At 42.2% G+C, this 27978-nt stretch overlaps 1 protein-coding gene across 2 annotated transcripts in view; it reads left to right on the forward strand.

Moving 5' to 3' along the window:
* Nucleotides 1-27978, forward strand: part of Ube2h (ubiquitin conjugating enzyme E2 H) — a 102738-nt gene that overhangs the window by 39936 nt on the left and 34824 nt on the right. The window contains exons 2-4 of one of the 2 annotated variants that reach the window (XM_036181344.1): nt 6194-6270; nt 7899-7973; nt 27158-27197. In XM_036181344.1, the coding sequence (XP_036037237.1) occupies nt 6194-6270; nt 7899-7973; nt 27158-27197 (192 nt within the window). The remainder of the gene's footprint in view (nt 1-6193; nt 6271-7898; nt 7974-27157; nt 27198-27978) is intronic. The other variant, XM_036181345.1, reaches the window with a different exon arrangement.

Consider the following 27978-nt stretch of genomic DNA (forward strand, 5'->3'; position numbering starts at 1 on the left):
CTGGCTCTGCCTCCTGAGTGCTGGGTAAAGGCGTGCGCCACCACCACCCAGCTTTTTTTTATTTTTTATTTTTTATTTTTTTGCTTTTTTTTTTTTTTAAAGATATATATTTATTTTATGTATGAGTGCTCTATCTACATGTACTCCTTTATTCCAGAAGAGGCACCAGATCCCACTATAGATGGTTGCAAGCCACCATGTGGTTGTTGGGAATCGAACTCAGGACCTCTGGAAGAACAGCCAGTGCTCTTAACCTCTGAGCTATCCTCCAGTCCCCAACATTGAAACTTTTAAAAGCTTGTTTTGAGAAACATTCCTTGTTATTGAAGTCATACAAGTAAGATGGGGAATTACTGATTTTTTTGAACACATACACTTACTAGCTAGTTAACTGTAACTGCGGTACTTGGAAGGTTTATGGTCTTCCTTGGCTGTATAGAGAATTTGAGTCCAACCTGGGCTACATGAAACCTGTCTTAGAAAAGCACCAAAAACAAACAAAACAGTAAAATATGTTGGGTATGGTAGTGCGTGCCTTTTATCCCAGCACTTGGAGGGCAGAGGCATGCAGCTCCCAAGGCCAACCCGGACTTTATAGTTCTAGAACCTCCTAAAGGCTGGGATTACAGGTTTATCCCACTATTTCTGCCTTAAATCTTCACTTTAAAAGCTTGTTCTTACCTCTGTGTGTCCAAATAATTTTTTAAGACACTGTGTAAACTTAAGCTCAGTGTTACTATACTGTTACATGTATGTAGTGTCTGTGTGTGTGTGTACCTGTCATGGTATTTGTGTGGAGGTAAAGAACAACTTGCAGGAATCCATTCTGTTCATATAGGTCTCAGCGCCTGAGAGCCACCAGGTGGTGACAAACACCATTACTTGCAAAGCCATTTTGCTGGCCTTAGAAGAATTCTGACTCTAAATTCTAGTTGTGTTTTTGCTTTTACTATTTCTTTTTGTTTGGGTTTTAGTGTTTGATCTTTGAAATGGGGTCCCACACTTTAGTTCAGGCCTGCCTTCTAGAATTCACACTTTAGCCTAGGCTAGCCTTGAACTCTTGTTAGCCTTCTTGCCTTACCTTCTGGAGTGCAAGGATCACAGTCAAAAGTCACCATGCCTGGATTGTGTTTCCTACCTAATCAGTATGTCTTATGTCCCATACTACATTTTTAGACTTTCCTGTATGCAGACACTGTTTGAGGAGTTTTTGTTTGGCATATGGTGCTTATGTGGGAGATGTGTAGAATTTTAGTAAACAAGTTCTGATAGAAATGAAGTCTGTGATCTTGTGTGGATATAATAGATCCATACTGTATTCCCCACAGACCAGTTTAAGGGGTCCAATTATTTCATACAGAAAGCTTAAAACTAGTTTTGGGGAAATATAGAGTATAAAATTGCTTGGCCTTAAAAAATAATGACACGCATCTATTTATTTGTTGATTGTCCTGTAGTGTTTCCTTTCAGGTTTAGAGAAACAAATAATGATTTGCCCTAGTTCTTTACATTTAGTGATTTTATTACTAGAATCAATCAATCAATCAATCAATCTCTTTCTTTGTTTTTGTTTTTGTTTTTGTTTTTGTTTTTGTTTTTTTGAGACAGGATTTCTCTGTATAGCTTTGCGCCTTTCCTGGCTCTCACTCTGTAGACCAGGCTGGCCTCAAACTCACAGAGATCCGCCTGGCTCTGCCTCCCGAGTTCTGGGATTAAAGGCGTGAGCCGCCACCGCCGCCGCCGCCGCCACCACCACCACCACCACCACCACCACCGCCCCGCTCATAAGACAGTTCTTGATGAGTATTACTCCATGTCATGATTTTCACTTTGACAGCTGCTTAGTTTTTCAACTTTCCTATGTGGTCACTTGTCAAGGAGAGTTGGAAATAGACTGGTCTCAGTGTGGAAAGAAGCAGCCATGAAGTGTCTATGTCTAAAAAGCCCATTTTTCACCCTAGTCCTTCCTGGGACACAGCTGTGGAGGCCACTTGCTTTATAAAGGCATCATCCGTGAGCTGAGGACACACTGATGTCTTTGAGTCCTAGGTCCTTGACATGTCACTTTGATTCCTGTGGCAGAGGCTTAGTTAGCCCTTCTCTCCCTTCTTGGAAAATTTCTGAACTATGTAGAAATCACTTCAAACCCTGATTGACACCTGTCTCTGACAGCTTGACATTCCCCCTTTAAATATTAGATTGTGTAAACAAATGCCATTCATGGAAATAGGTGGTGGGTGGCTGGTATTTCAAGAGTGAAATGGACTTGAGTTCCTCAGTGCTAATCATTGTTCTGAAAACAGAATCTTTAAGGTGAAACGCTAGGTAGGTAAGGACTAGTATTTTGTGAATAACTTAGAAATGCATACAATGTGACTTATAGGTTTGACTTTTTTTGTCAGCAGTATCTGAAGAATTGGTAGATTTATTTTTCTAACACCCCCAAATGATAAAGGAACCCTGTACTGAGTTTCCATATCTCCTGGTCTAACCATCCCATTTCAGCAGATGATGGTTCTGTCATTCTAACTGGCCCTCTTTTTGCCTCCCCTTGTCCTTGACTTCACAGCAGAGAGGAGAAAGACACCACTGGCTTTTCCGTTGTGAATCCCTTTCCTATCTGATTTAGTGTCTGTATGGTTCCACTGCAGCATAAATTTTAGTAGTTTATTACCAACTTGTATTTTTTACATTTTTTCCTTCAGTTGGCCTTTAGATTCTCATACAAAATGAACTATGCTCAGGATTCCCGGGTATGATTTGGTGTGTAATTAGAGACCTGTTTTGGGTTGTACTAAAGACAGAGGAGCATTGATCTACTCTTGTTTTAACATGATTTAGGAAAGAGAATCTTTGTCAAGTAGATGCAAGCAGATTAAGTGCTGTTTGATTGCATCCTTTTGATACAGTACAGAAAAGATGTCTTTCGTTTCTAGAACTGACGACCACAGTGTAAGTCACAATTGTAAATATTAAAGGTTTCTTTTGAGGTGAGGAGGCTATGGTGCTTGGAATTGAATTCTTCCCGTGTGTTTTATCATCCCCAGCTCTTGTTCTCCCGCTTTTCAAGTATGATGTGACCTCTGTTCTGTGACTGTCACAGTTGACCCTTCCTGCTGTTAGTGAACTTTAGGTTGTTTCTGCGGTTTGAAATGTTAACACATACTACACATAGGAGCTTTGGTGAAGATAGCTGTATGTATGTTGGCATGTACATAGGAGGAATTTTGTAAACATAAGGGTATTTTGCTTGCATGCGTATGTGTGGTGCCCAAGGAAGCCAGAAGAGGGAGTCTGATCCCTGGAACTGGGGTTACAGATGATTGTAAGTACCTTGAGGGCTGGCTGGAGAGATAGCTCAATGGTTAAGTACCTTGTGAGTACTGAGAATCCAGCCTGTGTCCTCTGAAGAGCAGCAGTTTCTCCATCTCCCCAGCCCATCAGTATTCAAAAGAAAATGAAATCAGATCCTACTTTTACCAGCTGGGACTGGCTTTAAAAAAAAAAAAAAACTGCCAGGCCATAGTGGCTCATGCCTTTAATCCCAGGACTAAGGAGGCAGAGGGCAGCCTGGTCTACATAGCAAGTTCTAGGAGAGCCAGGGTTACACGAAGAAATCCTGTCTCAAACAAAAGAAAGCAAACTAAAAACATCACTGTTGTGAAATTTGAATAAAAGCAAGTTTCATTTTAGGTTTTGGATTGGTAGAAGTGGAATCTGTTCTCCAAAGTATAGGTCCATGCTCCACCAGACACTGGCTTGCTTCTGTTTCATCTTCATCAATGTGTAGCTGGGGATCACATCTTTAAACCTTCTAATAAGTTGAATCCTTTATATCTTATTTATTTATTTATTTATTTTTGGGGGGCAGGGTTTCTCTGTATAGTTTTGGTACCTGTCCTGGATCTCTCTGTAGCCCAGGCTGGTCTCGAACTCACACTCACAGAGACCCACCTGGTTCTGCCTCTCAAGTGCTGGGATTAAAGGTGTGTGCCACCGCTGCCTGACGAACTCTTTATATCTTTTTCTTTACATTTTCTTTTATTTTCATTGATTTTTTTTTTTTTTGTGTGTGTGTGTGTGTGTGTGTGTGTGTGTGTGTGTGTGTGTGTAGGGAGGTTGTGTGTCTGAGACTACAGTGCCTGAGGAGGCCAGGGTGTTTATGAGTCACCTGCCAGGGTGCTGGGAGCTGACTTGGGTCATCTGCAAGAACAATATGTGCTTCCTCTCATGGAACCATCTTTTTAGCCTTTCTGGTTTTTGTTTTGTTTTTTTTTTGCCTTACTGTTTGGACGTTTTCTTTGTTAGGATATTTTCCCCCTTACTCTAATAACATCTTGTTTTTAAAGTTAGCTTTGAGGGACAATGCTGGAAATTGAACCCGGGTTCTCAAGCATGCTGAACACATGCTCTATCACTGGGCTATCTCTACCCTATCACTTTGTGTCCTGTCCTCTGTTGTCTCCTTATGTAGTTCGTGCTGACTCTCAGCTCCTGGTGTAGCAAAGACTATCTTCGAACTCATGGTTCTCTTTCCCCAACTTCCCAAGACCCCTCCCCACCCTTGTCATATATATATGCTTTGTGTTTTTCCTTACCAGCGTCACATTTGGCTTTGGCTTTTACAGTGTAGAAGTGTAATACACGGTGCTCGTGAGTGTTTTGTGTTTATGTCCACTCATCTTGTGTGGTTTCTGGTCTGGGTGTCATTTGTAAGGAGACTTTTTTCTATCAAGTCTGTTTCTTTGAGGCCTTCATCGCTTACATTGAGGTTTATTATCACTGGTGTTGATTTCCCTTCAAGACATAGGTACCTTTTCTTTTACATGTTTTAAACATGTTTAGTTGTGGAATGTTTTTAAGGTGCTGGGGTGGTGGTTCAGTCAGTATAAATCATGACCCCCAGACAGGCATACGTCACATATGTGACTTAACCAACAAGAAATTATGCCAGTTTTTCTGTGTGTATACTGTTTGAATGCATTTTTCCTTATTGTTACAGGTAGATTAGGGCCTTACCACCTAAAATTTCTATTGCAGAGTCATTAGTGGGTTAGACCACAAAGCAGAAACAGGACATTAGAAACAAGGTTTTAGAGCAGTAGTCTGCTTTTTTACTAATGTGGAATAATTTAGTATCCTATAAGTGAATCACATTACTCCATGTGTACACATGTACACATGGATTCATGTGTTTGCATGTAGAAGCCAGAGGTCAACTTCAAATGTTGCCTTAGGAGCTATCATCTTTGTTTTCGGGGAAGGGAGTTTGTTTGTAACAAGGTCTGTCCTAGAACTTGCTATATAGACCAGACTAGTTTTGAAACACGAAGATCCACCAGCCTCTGCCTCCTGAGTGCTAGAATTGAAGGCATGTGCTACCAGGCCTGGCCTACCATGGTTTTTGAGGCACGGTCTCTCACCAGGACCTAAGGCTTACTGGTGGTGCTGGTTGGCCTTGGGGCCCCTGGGGTCTGCCTGCCTGTCTTTGCTTCCTTGGTTGTTGTTAGGATAACAGCTGCAGAACACCATGCCTAGGTTTTCCTTGGTTGTTGTTAGGGTTACAGCTGCAGAACACCATGCCTAGGTTTTCCTTGGTTGTTGTTAGGGTTACAGCTGCAGAACACCATGCCTAGGTTTTGGTATAGGTGCTGGGGGTCAAACTCAGGTCCTCATGCCTGTATGGCAAGCTCATTACTGAGTAACATGTCTCCCCAGGCCTGAATCTTAATACTGTGAGGAGTTCTCAAGCTGTCTCAAGGCTGGGTGGTGTTTGATGGAGAGAATTAGAAGGGTTGCCCTCTGTGGTTAGTCATGATCCACACCTACATCTAAAGACACATCTAAAGGGTTAGGCTTGCGGGAGCAAAAGAATGAGTGAAAACAAATGCCATAGATTTGCTCCAATTTTCCCTGTTGTGACTTGACACAAATCCCATGAAGTGGTATTTTCCTAGTTTGCAGAGAGAGAACAGACAGTCAGAGAGTAACTGTATTATTAGTCTCTGTATCCAAAGCTCATGCATATCTCTTCGCGGGAGTATAAATTGTCTCTTCTCTGCTAGAGTGATTCCATGTTGTGTCTATTTTACCAGCAGTGTGTCGAGTGTGGTGGCACTTGCAAACTGCCAAGTTTGAATGTCACCTGTCGCTCTTACATGTACCGTGTCATTTCCTTCACTCTGTACTTCAGCATTGAAAGCAAACATGAGGTTACAATCCTAGGAGGACTCAACGAATTTGTTGTCAAGTTTTATGGACCACAAGGAAGTAAGTACAAGTGTGGGTATGTGTTCTTTTTATTATCTTGCTAGACAGTGAAGGAACTAGTTTAGCACCAGAGCCAGCGTGTGGAGAAATCCTTGGCACTCTGCACTCAGTCTCACAGATTCTGGGTTCTGGCCACAGAGGTGTTCTTCAGGAAGTGTGTATCTATTCTGAAGTAGGAAACAAAGGAACGTGACTATCTCTTATCAAATAATTGAGTGGTGTTCAATAGTATCAAGAGAGTGGCTATTTGCTTAACTCTGGATATTTTAAAGGAAAACCGTGGAGTGGTTTTCTCTTTGTTTTATGGTATTGGTGACTGACCCCAGGCTTTGTGCATGTTTGGGAAGTGCTCTACCCCTGAGTGTCATTCCCTGATCTTCCTTTCTTCACTTTTAAAAGTTTGATTTTGGTGTCTTTTGTTTGTTTGTTTATTTCTGTTTTTTGTTTTTTGGGTTTTTTTTTTTTTGTTTGTGTGTTGTTTTGTTTTTTTGTTTTCTCAGGACAGAGTTTCTCTGTGTAGTTTTGGTGTTTGTCCTGGATCTTGCTCTGTAGACCATGCTGGCCTAGAACTCACATATATCTGCCTGGCTCTGCCTCCTGAGTTCTAAGTTTAAAGGCGAGTGCCACCACTGGCCAGCTTAAAAGTTTATTTTTTTTATGTGTATGAGTATTTTGCCTGTGTGTATGTGTATGCACCATGTATGTGCCTGGTGCCCTTAGAGGTCAGAAGAAGGTGTCAGATTCCCTGGAATTGGAGTTATGGGTTGTGAGCCATGGTGGCTAGAAATTTAACCTGGGTCCCCTGCAAAAGCACCAAGTGCTCTTAATTCCTAAGTCATCTCTTTAGCCCCCGTATTACTTTTTACTTGGAGGCAGAGTCTTACTAGGTTGCTGTTCAAGCTAGTTTGAAGTTGCTCTAACCCAGACAGCCCTTTAACTCTGCCCTCCTAAGTGAGTGAGGCTAGAGTCTAATGAGAACAGGATAATTCTAACAGAACAAGCTTCTTCTATTGGACGCAGCCTATAGAAAAATGAATTAGGGCGGTGGGGGCACACGCCTTTAATCCCAGCACTTGGGAGGCAGAGCCAGGCGGATCTCTGTGAGTTCTAGGCCAGCCTGCTCTACAGAGTGAGATCCAGGACAGGCACCAAAACTACACAGAGAAACCCTGTCTTGGAAAACTGGGGAGAGAGAGAGAGAGAGAGAGAGAGGGAGAGGGAGAGAGAGGGAGGGAGGGAGGGAAGGGGAGGGGAGGGGAGGGGAGGGGAGGGGAGGGGAGGGGAGGGGAGGAAAACAGAAATTAGCCAGAGAACTTAGTAATCAAAAAAAAAGGAAAGAAAGAAGAATGAATTAATCTGAACAGAGTATCTATCCTGCTGATTGTAGTTGCTCCTGGACTGACTTTTTAACCAGGCTAGCCTGGGACCCACAGCAGTCCTCGTGCCTTATCTTCTGTGTGCTAGCATTATAGCCTATGTCACCAAGTCCAGTTAGTTCCTGAAATCTTTGAGGAATTGGTCTGAGGCCTTTTTCAAGAGAGAGGGATTTGATGTTCATTTACATTTGGATTTATTTTCTAATTGAAGACACAGTCCAAATGGATAACATGTTTTTACTTCTGTTCCAGCACCATATGAAGGCGGAGTGTGGAAAGTTAGAGTGGACCTTCCTGATAAATACCCTTTCAAATCTCCATCTATAGGTATGTGGTGACTTGGTTTCTATAAGACAGTTCTGAAAGCTAAGAGGGAAATAAAAATCTTATGTTTTTTGAGAGATGATTAACCCCCCAAATTTTTACTGAACTGAATTTTTCCTTTCTTGGCTTTAAAAAAAAAAAAAAAAAAAGGTTAATTTACTTATGTATATGAATCTTCTGTCTGCCTGTATGTCTGCACACTAAAAGAAGGTATGGGGTCCCATGGGCCTACAGTTGTAAGCTATTTTAGAACTAATGCCATGCCTAGTCTCCTGCAGTTTAGACTAACCCTTACTCCAGCAAAAACTTTTTTTCTGTAGTTATGCTTTGCTCCCAAGCTTCCAAATTTCTATGTAGAGCAAATAGTGTATTAGGATGATCGATCACACAGCTAAGTCCTGTCAGAAGTTGAAGCCTTGCATCGTAGAATTTGATGTCCTAAAAATGCTAAAGAGCATCTGTCATCCCCCACCTCCCCCCAGCTGAGGACTGAACCCAGGGCTCTACCACTGAGCTAAATCCCCAACCCCGCATCTGTCATTCTTAAACTGGTAAAATCTTAGTGTTCATCTGAACAGTAGGCTGTTCTTTTCCTTCAGGTCCCTTCTAATCCTGCAGCCACCAGGAGATGTTTATGGATAAACTGATGAGAAATGTTCTCAATGCTGCAAGAGCCTGCTAGTTGTAGAGATAGTGATGGTAGCAGGCTAATTGTGAGGTGTTGAGTCTGACACAGCTCACAGGCATACTGGGTGTTAGACCTATGTGGCTGTGGATAAGCCTCTCCACAGCTTCCTTCCAATGCAGAAAGATGTCAGTCTTCAGAGGCCTTCTGCTCTGGTTCCCGTGCCTGGCTTACCCATGTGTCTCTAAACTGTAGTGTTTTCTTTCTGTTGCAACAGTTCAAATGTAAACTTTAAAATATTCGTCATAAATACCTATTTAAAGACAGAAAATTGGCATTCCAGGTATAGCTTTGTAACCTTACATTGCTGTCGACAGGAAACAGTCGGGCTGTGGAAGCCAAGAATAAACTATGGGAATGCAGCCTGTGCTGTAGCAATGTAGCTATTCCTCCAGCTTTAACCTGTTGTCTCAGACAAAGGGTACATTTCATTGTTGCTTTCTGAACTTTATTCTAAAAGACCTTTCTTCTGTTCCATCTCTGGGATCAGACTCCGGGCCTGGCACATGCTAGGCATGTGCTCCACCACTTACCTTCATGAATCCCCTGCCCTAAAATACCTAAACTAATTAATGGCCAAATTCCCAAGTTAATGCCATGATATAGTTGGTTAAGACAAATGACCAAGTTAATTTAACATTCGTAAGTTTTATTTTGCCTTTCTCTACACTTTTTAGAATTTGATACTCTACAAATGAGTATCATCTTCCCTTGAGGAAGTTGCTCTAGTTGAAATATTTGTACAAGCTGTTCTTTCCTTCAAAGGAGAATTGCATAAGAGTTTTAATCAGTTTGTGAGGTGACCCATTTTCAGGTCGTCAACAACATAATACTGTTAAGATGTTCTGTAAGCATTTGGAGAGGCAGTAGCTCATTTTAAAAAGGCAAGGCTTAGTTTCTGAGTTGTATAGACATGGAATTAAACAGAAGGGAAAGAAAATGAGATAAACTCAATTCATTGTTTCTTTAAAATCTTTCTCCCATAGTATCTGGCCTGTCTCCTCTTCTTGGGTTTAACTTAAGCCCTTACATATTAAGATGTAGAATAGGGATGTGTAACTTGGTGACAGGGTGCTTGCTTGGCATGTATGAGTTCCTGAGTTCAGCCCCTAGCACTTAAATAGATAAATAATAATTAAAAAATATTTTATGCTTACTCTGTGTGTCTGTCTGCCTATGTGTAGACTCAGATAGTCCTTCAATTCGTCCTCTTGCCTCAGCCTCCTGATCTCAGGCGTATGCCATCAATCTTAGCTTGGATTTTAAAATATTTATGAGTATATAATCTGTATGCTTGAGTTAATGTGCAAGTATGTATACATGTTGGTGTATGGAGGCCAGATGTCAGATGTCAACCTTGGGTGGTGTTCTTTAGGAACTGTCTACTTGGTTTTTGAGTCAGTCTCTCTCACTGGGACTGAGGTCTCACAGTTAGGCTAGGTTGCCTGGCCAGTGAGCTCCAGGGGTCTGCCTGTCTCTGCCTCCAGTGCTGGAATTAAAAACATGGGCCACTGAGTACAATAGTTCTGGCTTATTTTTCATATTTCCTTTTTCATTTGTAGATGTTTCTTAGTATGCCTGTTAGCACTGCAGCTAGCTGCTCAGTGTTCATGTGTAGTTATATATAGTTAGGCATGCATGAGTAACCAGTTATCCCTGATTATCAGGGGACAGTTCTGGACTTGGTTCTTAGTTTCCATAAAACTGACACTCATCTGATCTGTGGTGTCCTTTCTAGAAAATAATAGTGGCCAGGGTCCTATGTGCACGCAGCTCTTCAACAGGCTGAGATAGGAGGGCTGCTTGAATCCACAAGTTTGGGCCCAGTTGGAGAACATACTGACCCCCATCTCTTTAAAAAATAGAAAGGAAGTTGAACCTGGTGATTCATGCCTCTATAGTCCCAGGAATCAGGTGGTTGAGGTAGGAGGATTACTTGGAGCCAGGAGTTAGAAATCAGCCTTGCAACATAGCAAGACCTCATCTAAATTTTATTTGTGTGTGTGTGTTTGTGTGTGTGTGTATGTATGTATGTATACACACACACACACCATAAAACGGGAAAATGAACAGCTAGGTTTAGTGGGGCTTACCTGTAGTGTCAGCACTGTGAGGACGTGGAGGCAGGAGGGTCAGGATTCAAGGCCAGAATGGACTACATAGGATCCTACTAGAATTAAGTGAATCCCATGTGCTTGTTGTTAACTGATTCATTAAGTGTTCAAAGTGTATAGCCACCTTTCTTGACATTAGGAAAGTTGGTAAGAATAGATGGACATAAAGGACCAATAGTCTAATTTTTAAAAAAAGGGGAGGGGGACCAGTAGTCCTTAGAAGATGTGTGAAGCAATGCCTCTGTTTAGAAGAGAGTGTAAGGAAGAGTTTTTATTAAAAAGACATGTTATCTTTACAAAGCTTTGGAGATGGGAGGGAATCTCAAATGGTCCTCAGTTCTTGAAGACTGTTTTAAGCTGAGAAGTTGCTCTGTAAGCTCTCATTGTGTGCTTCTCCAGATTCCATTTGTTAGCTATAACTTGTGCTTGGCCGTTAAGAGAAAGCTTCCGTCAGTGCAAGGAGAAGATGTGCAGTAGTTGCACAGCTGAGTACATAGTCTAAAAGGCAGTACTGTGCACTCAAACAACAAACCATTGTATATAAAATGCTTCATGTGTCCTGGGCGTGGTAGCACATCACTATGGAGACAGACAGGTGGATCTGTTAGTTCAGTTTCAGCCTGTTCTACGTATCTAGTTTTAGGCCAGCCAGAACTACATAGTAAGTCTCCATACAACAACAAAATGTTTTATGTGTAGCCAAAAAGAGTAAAGATTTTTTTTTAATGAAGTAATAATTAGTTAAGCTATAGTGTTTGCAGGCTTGTTTTGTTTTGGTAGCTAGTCTAGTAGTATATATGCTTGATAAAGCTCTTATGTCCTTTGAAAAATTTTTACTTCAAAAATTAAAAAAAAAAAATAACAAAATAAACAAAGTAAATCAGTCATGGTGGCACACACTTGTAACCCCAGCACTTGATAGCAGAAGCAGAGTGATCAGGAGTTGAAGGTACTCCTTGACTATGTAGTGAACTGTACTGAGCCATAGGACAGACCTTTAGATTAGATTAGACTGTCACATCAAAGTAGGATAGTTTAGGTTATCAGACTAATCAAAATACTTTTTACACTTCCTAATCTGATACAGTTTTAGTAGGAAGCTACTCTGGTAACTGTATTTTTATGCTTGTGCCAGTGATTAAGGGCCATGCATTTCAGTGCTTTATTCACTATGGTCAGCAGTTACCTCACTATTTTAGAATTGACGTTTTATAATACAGTGTGACTGTCTGTAGAATTTAGGGTGCTTAGTTCTAGTTCTTATGTTTCTAGGTGGAAATAATCTATAGTTACTCCCCAGAACTAACTGCATAACTGAAGTGAGCAGTGGATTTTCAGGATGGGGAGGAGTGTCATGTCCGCCACGAGAGATTTGGGTTAGTCACTTTTAACAAAGGCTTCCTTGGGCCACCGCAGTATTTGTTCAGTTAAGTGAATTTTTGAGCTAAGGTAGCAACATTCCATTTAGATCACTTATATGCTTCCTTACTTTCATGTTCTTATCTCAAATAGCTGTCTTGAATTTCAGTAGAGAAGTGTTGTAGGAACATTTTATGAACATAGTAAAGTCATTACTGTGAGAATGCAGGTGTGTAATGTCCCCTTGTCACAGGAGCTCTGAAAGTGAGCGTGGTCACAGTGTGCATTCATTTCATCGAATTCATTGGATCCTTGCTCTGCTGGTGCTTGTAGTCAGAAGTTCTCCTGTGTCTCACCCAGCTGGTGGTCAGGACAAGTCTTTCCCACTCGTGTCCCCCAAGTAAACACACTGAGGCTTATATTAATTATAATTGCTCAGCCATTAGCTCAGGCTTATTACTGACTAGCTCTTACACTTAAATTAACCCATAATCCTTATTTGTGTTTAGCCATGTGGCTTGGTACCTTTCCTCAGTTCTGCCTTGTCATCTTGCTTCCTCTATGTCTGGCTGGTGACTCCTGACTCAGCCTTCCTCTTCCCAGAATTCTCTTTGTCTGCTTATCCCGCCTATGCTTCCTGCCTGACTACTGGCCAATCAGTGTTTTATTTATCACCCAATCAGAGCAACACATATTCACAGCATACAAAATGATATCCCACAGCAGGTGCTGTTGAGGTGCCAGGATACAGAAGTGAGCAAGCTGCTCTCTTGCAACCTTAAAATGACTGACCACTTTATGTAAAGAATTGATGTAATGGGGTAGTAAATTTGGATTAGATATTTAATCTAGCCAAGTACATTTAAATTAATACTTAAAAGACAATCCTAATCCTCCTAGATCAGAAAAAGAGTTTTCCAGGCAAGAAGAATTCAGAAATTAGTATTAGTGTCCTGAACTGGGAGGCTGGCTAAATAATAAGGTGTGATTAGGGGTGCAAGCAGGGGTGGTCACAGAGGGCTCTGTAGGCTAGGCTCATAGCTTAAATTTCATCTTCAGTGTAATGGAAAGATCATTTAAAGGTTAGATTTTGGTGTTTCAGTGATGACTCTTCTGTTGAGAGGAGAGTGACAGATGGAAGCAGTTCCTCTAGCTGCTGTGAGAAAGATTCTGCTGTTGTGGATAAGGATGCTGAGGTTGAGAAATTAACAGGGACCTGGCTTGGGATCAAATACATGTAGTCCTAGCATTCAGGAGGTGGAGACACAGGATCCGAGTTTCAAGGTCATCCTCAGCTGCCTAGTGAGTTCAAGGCCAGTCTGGGTTATAGGAAACTCTCACAAAACTAAAACAAAATCCAGCAAAAGGGAAAGTTTGTGTTTTATTTTATTTTGGTTTGGTTTTGAGACAGAGTCTTGAACTCAGAGAGAGAACCACTTGCCTCTGCTTCCCAAATCTAGGATTAAAGATGTACCATATACCCAGCCATAGAACGGACAGGATCTCACTGTGTAGCTCTAGCTGGCCTGTAACTCATTATGTAGACCAGGCTGGCCTCAAAGACAGAGATCCACCTGCCTCTGCCTCCTGAGTGCTAGGATTAAACACATGTACCATTATACGAAGCCTGCTTTTATTTATCTATTTTTTTATGGGAGATACTGAAAGATTTAAAAATATTCTTTGTAGGGAGTTGTCAAAACTTGATACAATAGGGTCAGTAGGAGCCTTTGAGAAAGGGGTAAAAGAAGGGAGCATGTATTCATTGAAGATGTTAGAGATGGAAAATGAGGCCAGATGGTAATGGCACACACCTTTAATCCCAGCACTTGGCAGAGGCAGGCCAATCTCTGTGAGTTCAAGGCCCGCCTGGTCTACAGAGCAAGTTGCAGGACAGCCAGGGTTACACAGAGAAACCCTATCCCATCATCACTCAGGTGGCAGAGGCAGACAGATCTCTGTGCATTCGAGGCCAGCCTGGCCTACAGGGTGAGTTTCAGGACACGTTGCAAAGCTACACAGAGAAACTCTGTCTCAAAAAACAAACAAAATACAAAAAGGAAAGTGAGAAAGCCTGCTAGTTGGATATTCTCTTTATAAAAATGGACTGTTGAGTGAAATAGAACTCAAGGAGGGAAGAGAGTAGATGTGCAGGATAGGGTTTGATAGGGTTAAGCAGAAAGAGAAGTCATTGGAGAATGGGGGCGGCTAACAGGAAGATTGTATGTGGCAGGGACAGTTCTTGAGCACACTGGGACAAGTTGCTGTAATTTTTTTTTCCTTTTATAAAACTCAGTATATAGACGTAAAATCCACAAATGGTCTATTTTGCTAACAACACTCATACCCAGCAAATACTCAGGGCCTGTTGCATTGAAGAAAATTAGAATGAGTAGATTTCTGTTTAGTGTCACCTCGGTGTCCAATTTGCCCTCTAAATCCAAGGATTCTGTATCCACTGATTGAACCTCACTATGTATCAGAAACAATCTGAAAGCTATTTCATCTATAAGGAATGTGTACAGCATTCCCTGAATGATAAAATGCAACTAATCACATAGCATGTGAGTTGTATTAGTTACAGATGGTCCAGAGGTAATTGAAATACATGGAAGGATGTGTCGGTCATAAAAAACAAACTCCTGTGCCTGCGGAGCGCTTGAACTTTTGTGGAGTTTTGGACAGTAGTAGTATGTTGGTGGAGCAACTCCAAGGAGAGGCTGCAGAGGGACAGCTGGAAGCAGACAGACGTTTTCTGTGGAGAGGGCGTTGGAAGGTAGAAGATGAATGTCAGAGAATCTTAGTAAGGACAGGGACTGTAGGAGAAGACAGGTCCAGATTTGTGGCTGAAGAGTCATTGCTGTTTGTAGATAATGACAGTTCTTGGTATGTCCTAGGAATATTAAATGGAATGAGATAGAGGGACAGCTGTTGAGGAGAAACATAAAAAACTGAGAGGGTAAGAATATGGTCTTTATGATGATAATACATAGGGTGGGGCAGAGCAAGGACTGGGTACCAAGTACTGAAGTTGTCACAGAGAGAAGCCAGCTATTACTAAGTTGGTCCTATTGACAAGACCCATGTCATAAAAATTCATCTTGCTCTTCAGTAGAGTAGTAGGGTAAAAGTAGTATATTAGCTTACCTGTCCTTTTTTTTTTTTTTTTTAAAGATGTATTTATTATGTATACAGTGTTCTGCCTGCATATATACCCGCGTGCCAGAAGAGGCACCAGATCTCATTACAGACGGTTGTGAGCCACTGTGTGGTTGCTGGGAATTGAACTCAGACCTCTGGAAGAGTAGCCAGTGCTCTTAACCTCTGACCCATCTCTCCAGCCCTTACCTCTCCTCTTAAGGGTTGACCTTGCCTGTGTGTGCTACTGAAGAGGATTTAGCATTTTCTTCTTGAAGTTGACCTAATGCCAATTTAAATTCTGTCTTAACAGCTCCTTTTTTCACTTTTTTTTTTTTTGAGACAGGGTTTCTCTGTGTAGTTTTGGTGCCTGTCCTGGATCTCACTCTGTAGACCATGCTGGCCTCAAACTCACAGAGATCATCTGCCTTTGCCTCTTGAGTGCTGAGATTAAAAGGGTGTGCCACTGCCACCCGGCCCTTTTTTCACTTTTAAAAGATGTTTTTGTTTATATATATTAGTTATTCATAATAAGTATTATGACATTTTCATGTATATATATATTTCTATTGTAATACCCTGTTACCCCCCTACACACACACACACACACACACACACACACACACACACACACACACACACCTGCTAATTGCTTTTCTCCCTTCCTGTTCCCAGCTAAGGGTGTGTGTGTGTCCGTCCGTCCGTCTCCTCCGTCCATCCCACTGAGTTTCTTTACAAGAGCATGTAGCTTTGCACCTTTCCTGGAACTCACTCTGTAGCCCAGAGATCCGCCTGGCTCTGCCTCCTGAGTGCTGGGATTGAAGGCATGCACCAGCACCGCCCGGCGACCATTTAACTTTGTATAGATCTTGACAGAGGTGTGGTGCCCCATGGGCCCCTCTATCAGATGGTAGTGTTGAAGGCCAGTCTCGTGGGGATCTTTTGCATGTGATCACAATTGCAGTAAGCTCAAGAGTGCAGCAGTCACATCATGCCCTGATGTCAGTGTCCACTCTGCATTCCCACCTTTCCTCTGGCTCTCACAGGCTTTCTGCCCTTCTGCCTTGTTCCCTGGGCTTTGGAGGGATGACATAGATGTCCCGTTTCTGGCTTGGACATTTGACAGTTGTTTATGCTCAGTATCCTGGCTAGTTATGAGTCACTTTGACCACCGCAAAAGGAGCACTAGTCTATAGGCTTACCATAGTCATTAGAAGGTAGTTGGACAAGCACATCCCGATCACATAGCAAAACAACAGCAGTGGCTTCCTGACGATGCCACAGGCTTTTGGCTGGGTTTACAGTACCAGACATCAGATCCAATCCGGAAGTACTTGGTTCCTCCTATAGCAAACTCGCCACCATTGCACCAGTGGTGTCCTCTTGCCTAGTAAGTCATTATTGTTGGGGACAGAGTCCAGAGCTGAGTAAGACAGTTGATGACAATTCTCGATAGTAGCCTGAAAAGCAACACAGCACCTGTGGACACTGGCAGGGCTACCTGACAGGTGGGGAGCTCCTTGCCAGTTCCAGCTTGATTTCTCTGTGTCCTACAGCTAAGGTGTGCTTGGTATCCACACAGTAAGGCCTTACCGCCTAGTTCTGGTGGCCAAACCAGAACAGTGGTAATTGCCTGTATTGTTTTGAAAACCTCAGGAGAAGCCTCTGACCAGTAGGGAAGTAGTACTCTTGGCACTAGGGTTTTCATCTAAAAAGGTATGGCTTCTGGGTGGTTCATTGTTACAGTATCTTCCTGTTGGCTAAACAAACATTCCACCCTGCTGCCTAGGTTTCTACTTTCAAATGGATGATCTGACATCTCTTTTGGTATATTAGATGATTTATCTGTTGTTAAGATTTGATTTTAGAATGCAAACATGTAATCTTGGCTTCCTTTTTTACCTATTGTAAGGTTGATTTTAGATTTATTTTTATGTATGTGTCTGAATGAATATCATCTGGTGCAGGTACTTACAGAGGCCAGAAGAGGGTCTTAGATGCCTTGGGACTGAGCCAGGTGGTGGTGGCGCATGCCTTTAATCCCACCACTCAGGAGGCAGAGGCAGGTGGATCTCTGAGTTCGAGACCAGCCTGGGCTACAGAGTGAGTTCTAGGAAAGTCACAAAGCTACACAGAGAAACTGTCTCCAAAAACCAAAAGAGAAAAAAAAAAAGATGCCTTGGGACTGGAGGTACAGGCAGTTAGTTGTAAGCCGCCCACTTTGGAAGAGCAGCGAAGGCTTTTAATGCTGAGCCATCTCCCCAGCCTAGTTTCCTTTGCCTTTGAACTGAAATTCTTTCTTAAAAAGTTAGGTCAAACTGGGTGTGGTGGCACACACCTTTAGTCCCAGCACTTGGTAGGAAAAAGCAAGTAGATCTTTGTGAGTTTGAGGCCTACCTTGTCTACAAAGCAGGATCCAGGACAGGCACCAAAACTACTCAGAGAAACCCTGTCTCAAAAAAACAAAAACAAAACAAAACAAAAATCCTTCCAGACCTCTTATTATGTATGACTAGATGAATGAGCAAGACACTGAAAGATAAATTATGGAGATGGGAAAGAGGTTAAAAAAGAAACGAGCCGGGCGGTGGTGGCCCATGCCTTTAATCCCAGCACTTGGGACGCAGAGACAGGCGGATCTTTGTGAGTTTGAGGCCAGCCTGGTCTACTAAGCGAGATCCAGGGAAGGCGCAAAGCTACACAGAGAAACCCTGTCTTGAACCCCCCCCCCAAAAAAAAAAATGAAAGAAAGAAAGAAAGAAACGAAAGGCAAGTAGGTTAAAGGTTTTGGTGACTTTCTCGGGGGGGAAAAAAAAACAAAGAAGACTTTTAAGAGTGATGTTTGTGTATGGTGGAGCGTTTCGTTTCTAGGATGCAAACTAGGTTGTGCTGATGAAGGACAACCCTTCACCTTTTTCTTTTTTCCTTTTATTTATTTTTATTTTATATGAGCTCACATCAGGCCCCCTGGAACTGGAATTAGAGACCGTTGTGAGCTGCCATGTGAGTGTCAGGAATTGAACCCAAGTCCTCTGGAAGAGTAGTCAGTGCTCTTAACCTCTGAGCCATCTCTCCAGCCCCTACCCTTTCTTAGTTACAAATGAACTTTTTTATCCATCTGGCCCTCAGATTCCAAATTACCTGAGAAAAAAGAGAAGCAGACAAGAGGGCCCCTTGATGAGTAGGTCTGCTGAAACCCACATAGGATGGCTTCAGAAGTTTCCATAACCAGGGCCTTGAGAGTGAGCTCCATGCTTGTGTCCTCACCTGGAAAGAGCCCAGGTCTGTCTCCTGATAGGGAAGAACCACTCTGAAGAGACTTCTGCCCAGGTACAGGCTCCTCAGGCTGGGCTTATCTGCCTGAGGTAAGATGGAAGTCTGAGGAGGGTGCCGGTGCAGACAGCCGCACATGGTTGTCACTCTTCCTTGGCTGGGCCACTCCAGCTCTGAGTGTTGGGAGCTGAGATTGAAGCTCTGACTCTGAAGAATGCACACACAGACACTGAAGGGAGAGACGACACTTAGTCTGTGTTTCTGGGTAGCTTTGTCTTCGGTACCGGGATTGAACCCAGGGCTTCATACTTAAGGAAGCACAACAAGCCCCACCACTGAGCTGTGTTCTCAACCTCTAAATATATTTTAAAAAGCAGAACGCTTGGTTTTGAGTCTGCTGTTTTCTGAGAATGCTTGTGTAGGCCTACGTGTCCTAACATCAAGGTGAATGTTTTCCCTTACTATTTTCTCAGGAATTCATACACTTACAGGTCAGTTGCATCAGCCACTCAACAGACCATAGCCACTTCAGTCCTGGTTCACTCTGTCCTGGGATAGAGCTAACTCTTTACCTTTGGCATTCCCCCCTCACCTAGTCATTTGTCTGACCTCCAGTTTCACCAAGATAAATCGGGCAGAATTTACAGATGGGGTTGACCCTAGGATATTTCTTCACCCACACATTTGGTCATTAGTGTGTCTGCTAGCAAGTAAAATGTTAACGACACATACAGATTTTACAGGATTCATATTCAGGCAGTAGAACACTTGCCTCGTGTACACAAGGCCCTGACTTCAGTCTCTAGTACTCCCACCCCTGGTTTCTGTCTCTAGGACCTGCTGCATTTCCTTACCATGTTTCCATAGAAGCTGTTTTCAAAATACTTTCTCTTAAAATACCTTCATAGTAGTTCTGGTGAAATGGAAACAAGTGTTGGGTGAAGTCTCCTGTTGCAGACATACTCCTTAGTGTGGTGACAGCATTGCCAAAAAAGAGACTCTGCCGGGGCAGACACGCTCCGGCCTGACAACCTTCCTTCTCTGAACTCCTAGTTTGTTCGTTCCCAGCCTTCTCCCTTCCGAACCCACAAGTTTCATGTTAGCGTTGTTGTCCGGATATAAATGGTTTTGCCAGAAACTCTGCACACAGTTTGCCCTAGAACAAATGTAGAGGAAATAATGATCCTTTTTATTGATTGATTGGCTTTGGGTTTTATTTTGTTTTTAACAGTTTGAGCTGAGCGTGGTAGCATATGCTTATAGTCTATGTACTTTGGAAGCAGCAGGAGAATCATTGCAAGTCTGAGGCCAGCATGGCAGGTTCCAGGACAGCCAAGGCTACACAGAGCATGTCTGAAGCACACACATTCATGTTCATACTCTCCACACCCTTCAAAAGCCTGATATATCCTTCCAATAACAGATAGTCTGTTGAGGGAGGGATCCAGAAGGATTTGGAAGTCTGGAGGAGGATAAATATGATCAAAGTACATAATAGACATGTATGACATTCTCAAAAAATAATTTTTGAAAGAAATGTTTTAGATTTTTATTTATTTATTTATTATGTGTACAGAAGAGGGCACCAGATCTTATTACAGATGGTTGTGAGCCACTATGTGATTGCTGGGAATTGAATTCAGGTCCTCTGGAAGAACAGTCGGTGCTCTTAACCTCTGAGCTATCTCTCCAGCCCGAAATATGTTTTTAAGTAAAAGCCTGCAGTAGGAAGAGCTCTCCTCTCTGTGGTCTGGGAGGGTTTCTCAGGTAGTGTTTGTATGTTAGGACCTGGTCCTTGAAGGCGAAGCTGTCAGTTGATCTTACTCACTTGGAATCATCAGTGGTCTTGTGGCTCTCCGTGGTAGTGCAGCACACTGGTAGTTATACATCATGTTCTAGAATGTTCTACTTAGTGGTGCTGCCTTACAAAGTCACTTTCTTTCACTGGACATTTCCTTTCAAGGCCTCTGTTCTTGAAGCTCTAGACACTGTTAATAAATCCTAGATTTTTGGCACCCATAGGATCTCTAGAAATAGAGTCAGAATGGGGATTTTAGAGATGAAACACCCCAGCTCTTTATCTCCACAGATGACAAAACGGTGACTGGCCCAAAGCTTGCGGTTGATAGCAGCGTGGGGGCCAGAACTTTATTTAGTACTTTCTCAGAACTCTGATTGTGTTAATTTTAATTTATTTTCATTATATGCGCATTGGTGTTTTGCCTGCACGTATATCTGTGTGAGGGTGTCAGATTCCCTGGAACAGGAGTTACAGACAATTGTGAGCTGCCATGTGGGTACTGGGAATTGAACCCAGGCCCTCTGGAAGAGCTACCAGTGCTCTTAACTGCTGAGCCATCTCTCCAGCCCCTGATGGTGTTAATTCTTAGAAGCATACCAGATGCAGGGCTCTGGGCTCCAAGTCTTTTACTACTAAAATATATTTATGAAGTTTTTTGGTCCTTTCTTTTATATACTCTTATATTCAAACCAGGCCAAATTGAAATTTAGTTGCAAACAGTGTAGAAACTACATGAATTCCAATTGTACTCTCCAGGCCAAAGCCAAAGAAGGGGATACTTTAATCTCTCATGGACAGTTTTGATATAGTCAGAGCTCGTCACCATCATTGTTCCTAATCCTTCAAGGAGCCCTGTAGCATCAGGCTGCTAAGGCATATAGGATTACCATTCATTCCATTTTGTTTGAGATATACCATTGTATCACCTATCAAAAACTGGAGGTGCTGGGGACCTATTGAGCTGTCCTTCAACAAGTCTGTTCTGTTTGCTTTTTGACACCATTTGTTTAAAAACAAGAATATGTTGAGATGCTGGTTTCACTGGCTTCTCATCTTCCTCTCATTGAAAGCTCTCTGCCGCCATACCTTGTTTTTGTCCCTTATCCCTTCATTTCAGCTAGTATCTTTGCCGATCTTCCAAAGTATAAATGAAGCCAACTTCTGGTGTACTTTCTACCTGGCTGTTTCATTAGCGTACCAAATGCGCGCGCGCGCACGTGCGCGCGCGCGCGCACACACACACACACACACACACACACACACACACACACACACACACGTATCTTCCCTGGCCTCAACTGAGAATTGCAACCACTGCCCCTTACCTTCCTATTTTTCCCCTTGATAACGTTATCCACCTTCCAATCCAGCATGTGCCTGTTGTGCAGAGCTCTCCAGACAAGTCCTATCTATAGTCAGTGTGGGGGCTTCTGCTTCACCAGTGTTCATTGCAGGTTCTAGCATCTAGCAGAAGCAGGGTGTTAAAAGTACCAAGAGCATCTTTGGATTATTAATAGTAGCTACCAACTGCTGTAGTTCATATAGGAGAACCATTCTTAGTTCAAAAGATAGTGATTCACATATGGGACTGGAGAGATGGCTCAGTGGTTAAGAGCACTGGCTGCTCTTCCCGATTACCTAGGTTCAATTCCCAGCACCCACAAGGCAGCTCACAACTGTCTGTAACTCCAGTTCCAGGGGACCTGACACCCTCACACAGACATGAATGTAGACAAAAATACCAATGCACATAAAAAAAATAAAAATATAGTAAAAAAAAGAAGAAATGCATGCTTAGGATATGGTCCTGGATCAACTAATGTGTTATTGCATGTTTTTGTTTTTGTTTCTATAAATTTTCTTTTCTTTCTGTTTTTTTTTTTTTTTTTTAAATTTTTTTCTATTGGAAAACTGAATGATGTTTTGTAATTCTGTAAAAATCCCTTCAGGTCTGGGAATGGAGCTCAGATGGTAGAGTGCTAGCCCAGCATGTGCAAAGCCCTGGGTTCCAACCCCAGCGTCTTATAAATCAGCATGGTGATGTATGCCTGTAATCAAGAGGTGGAGTCAGTGAATTAGAAGATCAAGGTCATCCTTGGCTACATAGCAACTTTAAAGCCAGCCTAGTGTATGTGAGACTGTCTCAAAAATAAATTCATTAATCAATGTAAGAAAGGGGGAGGGGCAGGGAGATGACTCAGTAGTTAAAAGTGCTTACCATCAAGCCTGACAACCTGGGTTCTATCCTTAGGATGCACACAGTACAAGAAAACCTGCTGAGCATGGTGGCGCACGCCTTTAATCCCAGCATTGGAGAGGCAGGTGGATCTCTGTGAGTTCGGGGCCAGCCTGATCTACAGAGCGAGTTCCAGGATAGCCAGAGCTACATAGTGAGACTGTCTCTCAAAAGACCAATAAACATATTTATATATGCGTTTAAAAAAAAAAGTGATTCAGACTTGGTTCCTGTTCATTGGAAAGTTTTGTAGGCTGTGGGGTAGATCAGTTGTAGAATACTCAACCTCTCATGTGTGAGACCCTTGCTTTAATCCCAGCACTCGGGAGGCAGGGGAGGAACATTGCAAGTGTGAGGCCAAGCTCTAAAATCCTTTATGATTGAGATAGTAGTATATTTCTTTTTTTTAAGATTTGCTTGTTACATATACAGTGTTGCAGGCCAGAAGAGGGCACCAGATCTCATCATTATAGATGGTTGTGAGCCATCATGTCATTCATGGCTGAGAATTGAACTCAGGACCTCTGGAAAAGCAGCCAGTGCTCTTAACCTCTGAGCCATCTCTCCAGCCCCCAAGATAATAGTATATTATTCAGTGCAACAGATCTTGAGGACCATATACCTCACAACTGAGGGAGGTTTTTGTTTTGTTTTGTTTTGTAATGGATTTTGTTTTATTTAAACAAAAGGAAATTAAGATGTGAGATCTCAGAATAGTTGGTTTTGGCCTTATTGATCATTTTCCTTTAGAAGATTCAGTACTAGTTAACACACATATAATTAAATTTACTTTAAAAACCTGATAGTGGAGGCTGGGGATTTAGGTCAGTGGTAGAGTGCTTGGGCCCGGGGTTTGATCCTCAGCTCCACCAAAACACACACACACACACACACACACACACACACACACACACACACACACACACACACACACAAAACCTGATAGTGCTGATAGTGGCTGGGTGGTGGTAGCCCACACAGCCTGGTCTACAGAGTGAGATCCAGGACAGGCTCCAAAGCTACACAGAGAAACCCTGTCTTGAGAAAAACAAAACAAAACAACAGCCCCCCTTCCAACTCCCTCTCCCCAGAAAAACCCACTTGATTTTGTTCGAAAGGTTAACTATTAATGTTAAACATGGTAGAAATTCAGGAGCACCAGAAAGGAAACATAGAAATACTGGAGCTACTGCTCAGACGCTTGGCACTCAGCCCCAGTTCTGGATCTGAGGATGGGTTGGGAGGGAGTGGGGGTAGAGGTGGGGAGGGATAAGATTTTGAAAATACTGCTGCAAAAGTGTTTCAACTGAGAATTCTGCAGTTAACCTTTGAATGTGTTTGCTTCCAGCTTCTTACCTATGTGCACACTTGATACTCAAACACACACACACACAAATAACCAAGCATTTTGTCTCCTTTTTAAAGATTTACTTTTATTTAATATGTAGGAGTTTTTACCTGCATGTATGTTTGTGCATTGTGTGTGTGCATACACTGTCAGAAGAAGCTAGGAGAAGAGGTCTAATTCCCTGGAGTTACAGACAGTTGTGAGCTGTCATATGGGTACTGGGAATTGAACCTGGGTCCTCTGGAAGAGCAGCCAGTGTTTTTAATCACTGAGCCATCTCTCCAACTTTCACTTTGTCTCTTTATTTATTATTTTTAATTTTTTCCTTATTTTACGTGTATATATCTATGTTTGTGCCATGTGAGGCCAGAGAATGTCAGGTCTCCTGGAGCTGGAGTAACAGGTAATTGTGAGCAGCCATGTGGCTGCTGGGAACTAAATGCAGGTCTTTAGCAATTGCAGCATCTACCCTTAACTGTGGAGCTACCTTTCCAGCCGCCTTTGTCTCTTTCAAAGGAGTATTTAGTGTTGTATAAAATCTCTTGCTTTTAGAGATGGGGTCTGACTGTATCACCTGGGCTGGTCTCCGACTTGAAACCCTGCTTTCCCTCCTGATGACAGTGCTGTAGCACTCCCTTGAGCAGATCAAGTACTCAAGAACCATTCTTTCCATGGTCTGTTTCCATGTCTACTGCAGCCATGGCTCTGTAGCCTAGTTATCGCAGCTTTGATAGAGTGGTTTCCCCTAAAGCACGGTGTAAGGATTACTTTATCATTTAAATAGGAGTATATTATCAGTACCTCAGTCTGTTATGTGGTTTTGCCTTGTTTAAAGGGTAATTTTGATTTATTCTTTGGCAAGTGTATACATGTATTCCTTGTATCTTGATCATAGCCACCCCCACACTCCTTCCTCCACTCTTACCCAGAAAGTCCTAATATGCCCTCCCACCCTTGTGACCTCTTTCTTCTCTCTCTCTAAATGAATACCCAGAGTCTAGTTCTGCCCACTGAAATGTTGGCTGGTCCACTGCATGGATATTTTGTGGGTAACCATCGCTACTGTGAGTTCAAGTCTAGAAGACAACACATCACCTCAGCACTCCTTGCCACCCTCTGCCTCTTAACATTCTTTCTGCCTCCTCTTCCTCCACCTTGGGGTGGGTCTCTAGAGTTTGATGCGATGTCCCGTTTAGAGCTAAGTGTTCAAGCAGTCACTTAGCATTTGCATTAACTACTGTCCACTGAAAAAAGTTGCCTTGAGAAGGGTGAGGAGCATTACTAATCTCTTGGTATAAACAAATATTTAGAAGTCATCTCGAAACTTAACATTAGATCTGTCCAAACTGATACCTTCATCTAGTTCACACTATGCTTGGCTGTGTAGGATTCCAAGCCCATGAGTATTCTTCAATTGCTTTAGTCCCAAATGTAGGGCAGGATTTTAGCTCTCTTTTCTTTTTCTTTTTCTTTTTCTTCTTTTTCCAAGATAGAGTTTTTCTGTGTACCCTTGTCTGTCCTGGATCTTGCTCTGTAGACCAGGCTGGCCTTGAACTCACAGAGATCAGCCTGTCTCTGCTTCCCAAGTGCTGGGATTAAAGGCATGCACCATTACTTCTGGGCTAAATTTTTAGTTGTTATTGTTTTTGTTGTTGTTTTGTTTTGTTTTGTTCCCTTGGTTTTTCAAGACAGGGTTTCTCTGTGTAGCTTTGGTGCCTGTCCTGGAACTTGCTCTGTAGACCAGGCTGGCCTCAAACTCACAGAGATCCGCCTGGCTCTGCCTCCTGAGTGCTGGGATTAAAGGTGGGCGCCACCACCGCCTGGCTAGATTTTTAGTTCTTGACTTATTTTATTTTAGATGCCTCACTGTGTAGCCCTAGCTTTCCTGGAACCTCACTATGTAGACCAAGGTTTGACCTCAAACTCATGGAGATCCTCCGGCCTCTACCTCCCTAGTGCTGGAATTAAAGGTGTGCACCAGCCATGCCTACAGTGTTAACTTCCAGTATTCTTAAAGCTTAACCTGGACATGTAAGTTATTAGCATTTTCCTAGCCATTACAAGGAGTTTTTTTCCTTTTAAGACATGAGCACTTCTATTAGCTTGGGATATCTCTTTAAGCATCCCTAATTATCATTGATGAAAAATTAATATCGATGCAGCCTTTTCCCCAAAGTTAGTTAAGTGTTTCAGGACTTTCTTGCTGTAAATACCCTCCTCCTTCTCTGACTGTGTCCATACTTTGTTCACATAGCAGTTAGTTCTTCTTGTCTCTGGACCTGCTGCTGCAGTGACCTCTGGGAGAGTAGTGTGCTGTCTCATTTTTGTACCCAGAGTAATGACTGCCCAATAGGTGCTGACAAGCATATTTGGAAGTAATGATAGAACCTGTGGGAACAGGATGAGAGGAGTGTGGGGACAGTGGTGGTGAGAGTCACCCTAAAGGAACCCGTTAAAAGTGTGGGATAGGGACACGGTACTACTAGGGCACAACGAGGAGCTTGGAGTTTCTCCTAGGATACTGTAGTTTGCATTTGTATATAATGATTAAATCATTAGTTCTAAGTTTAAAATGAATAAATCCCTCCTTATAATTTAAACAGCAAATTTTAAAGTTTATACTTTTCTCTAGGAATAAATTTTAAAAGTTAGATCTCTGACAGATTCAGGCTACCTTAGAGAATGAATTTTTTTAAGTCCTTGTCTTATTTCTTGGTTGCCTCAATTTTACTCAGAACTGACTTTGAATGGATAGATTCAGAGGAACTTTTGTGGTTTGGAAGCAGTGTTCTCCTAACTTGAGCACCTTCGTTCCTGCTCCACTGTGTGGCCAAATGCTACCTGTAGATGTGCTTCTGGAATTCAAGAGCAGAATCTTCAGTAAAGCTCGAACAGTTCAGCTGCTGTGAACGTTTCTTAGCTTTCACTGTGGCACGAGTTATAAATTACTTAGTATTACATAATAATCTCTTTTGGCAAGTTCTTCATAATTCAAAAGACAGTTGCTTTTAAGATTTTCTTATACAAAAAGCTGCATGGTCCCAAAGTTTGTTTGCTTGTTATAGGACTCTTGCGTTTTAGTTAGTTGGGGTGAGTAGCCAAAGACCTAAGGTTGAAAGTAACAGTTTGAGTATTGCTACCTTTTCCAATTCTATATGGTCTCCGGTACTGACAAGTTAAAGTTCATTGTTCTCTGCATCCTTTGTGCTGCTAATGAACATCTCTTTTTGCAGGATTCATGAATAAAATTTTCCACCCCAACATTGATGAAGCGTAAGTAACTATTTAAAAATGTTTAAATTTGAATTTTCGCAGCAGCTGTTCTTGATTAATTAGAGGTCATCTCTCTTGTCCTGTGGTAAAAGAACCCTCAGTTATCATTTGGGTGTTATGGGAAGGTAGCACTGTATGAATAGTCACTTAGACTGTAGAGTCTTAGGGATGGGATCGTTTAAGTCATTGAGGTTCCAGCGCAGTTATTAATTGTACTGTTACATGAGGTTCCAGCGCAGTTATTAATTGTACTGTTACATTTTTTTTTTCATTTTCATGACTGGGATCCAGCTGGAATAACCCACATCTCCATTCTTAAGTGTAGACCCAACTTGAAGACCCATTGTCAGCATATGGATTTACTGTTTTCAGCCCTTAAAAGATTTGACAAATGTGAATGATGATAGTTTATCTTAATTATATACTTCTTAATGACTGTTTTTAAATGATTCCATCATAGCCCATCTTGTTCTTCCAGTGCTGGTTATTTGGACTATACTTTTCTTTGTCCAGCTTCTATTTTTGCTGTTTCAACAACTGCATAGAAATTTTTGTGAACCTTGTATGGGTAGGTTACATGTCTACATTGTGCCCCTAATCTTTAATGCCCTATGTATCCACCATCCTAATGACAGGATGTTCTCTGAGGTAACTCCAGGAAAGTAGATTTAGGAATTTAGTATGATGTAATACTTTTATCTAATCTGTAGTGTGGTAATGTCAGGCTCTCTGCTACCTTTACAAGACTCAGAATATGCACACCCTTGCCTTTATAGTCAAA

This window comes from Onychomys torridus, chromosome 3, assembly GCF_903995425.1.
Source record: "Onychomys torridus chromosome 3, mOncTor1.1, whole genome shotgun sequence".
Taxonomy (NCBI): Eukaryota; Metazoa; Chordata; class Mammalia; order Rodentia; family Cricetidae; genus Onychomys; species Onychomys torridus.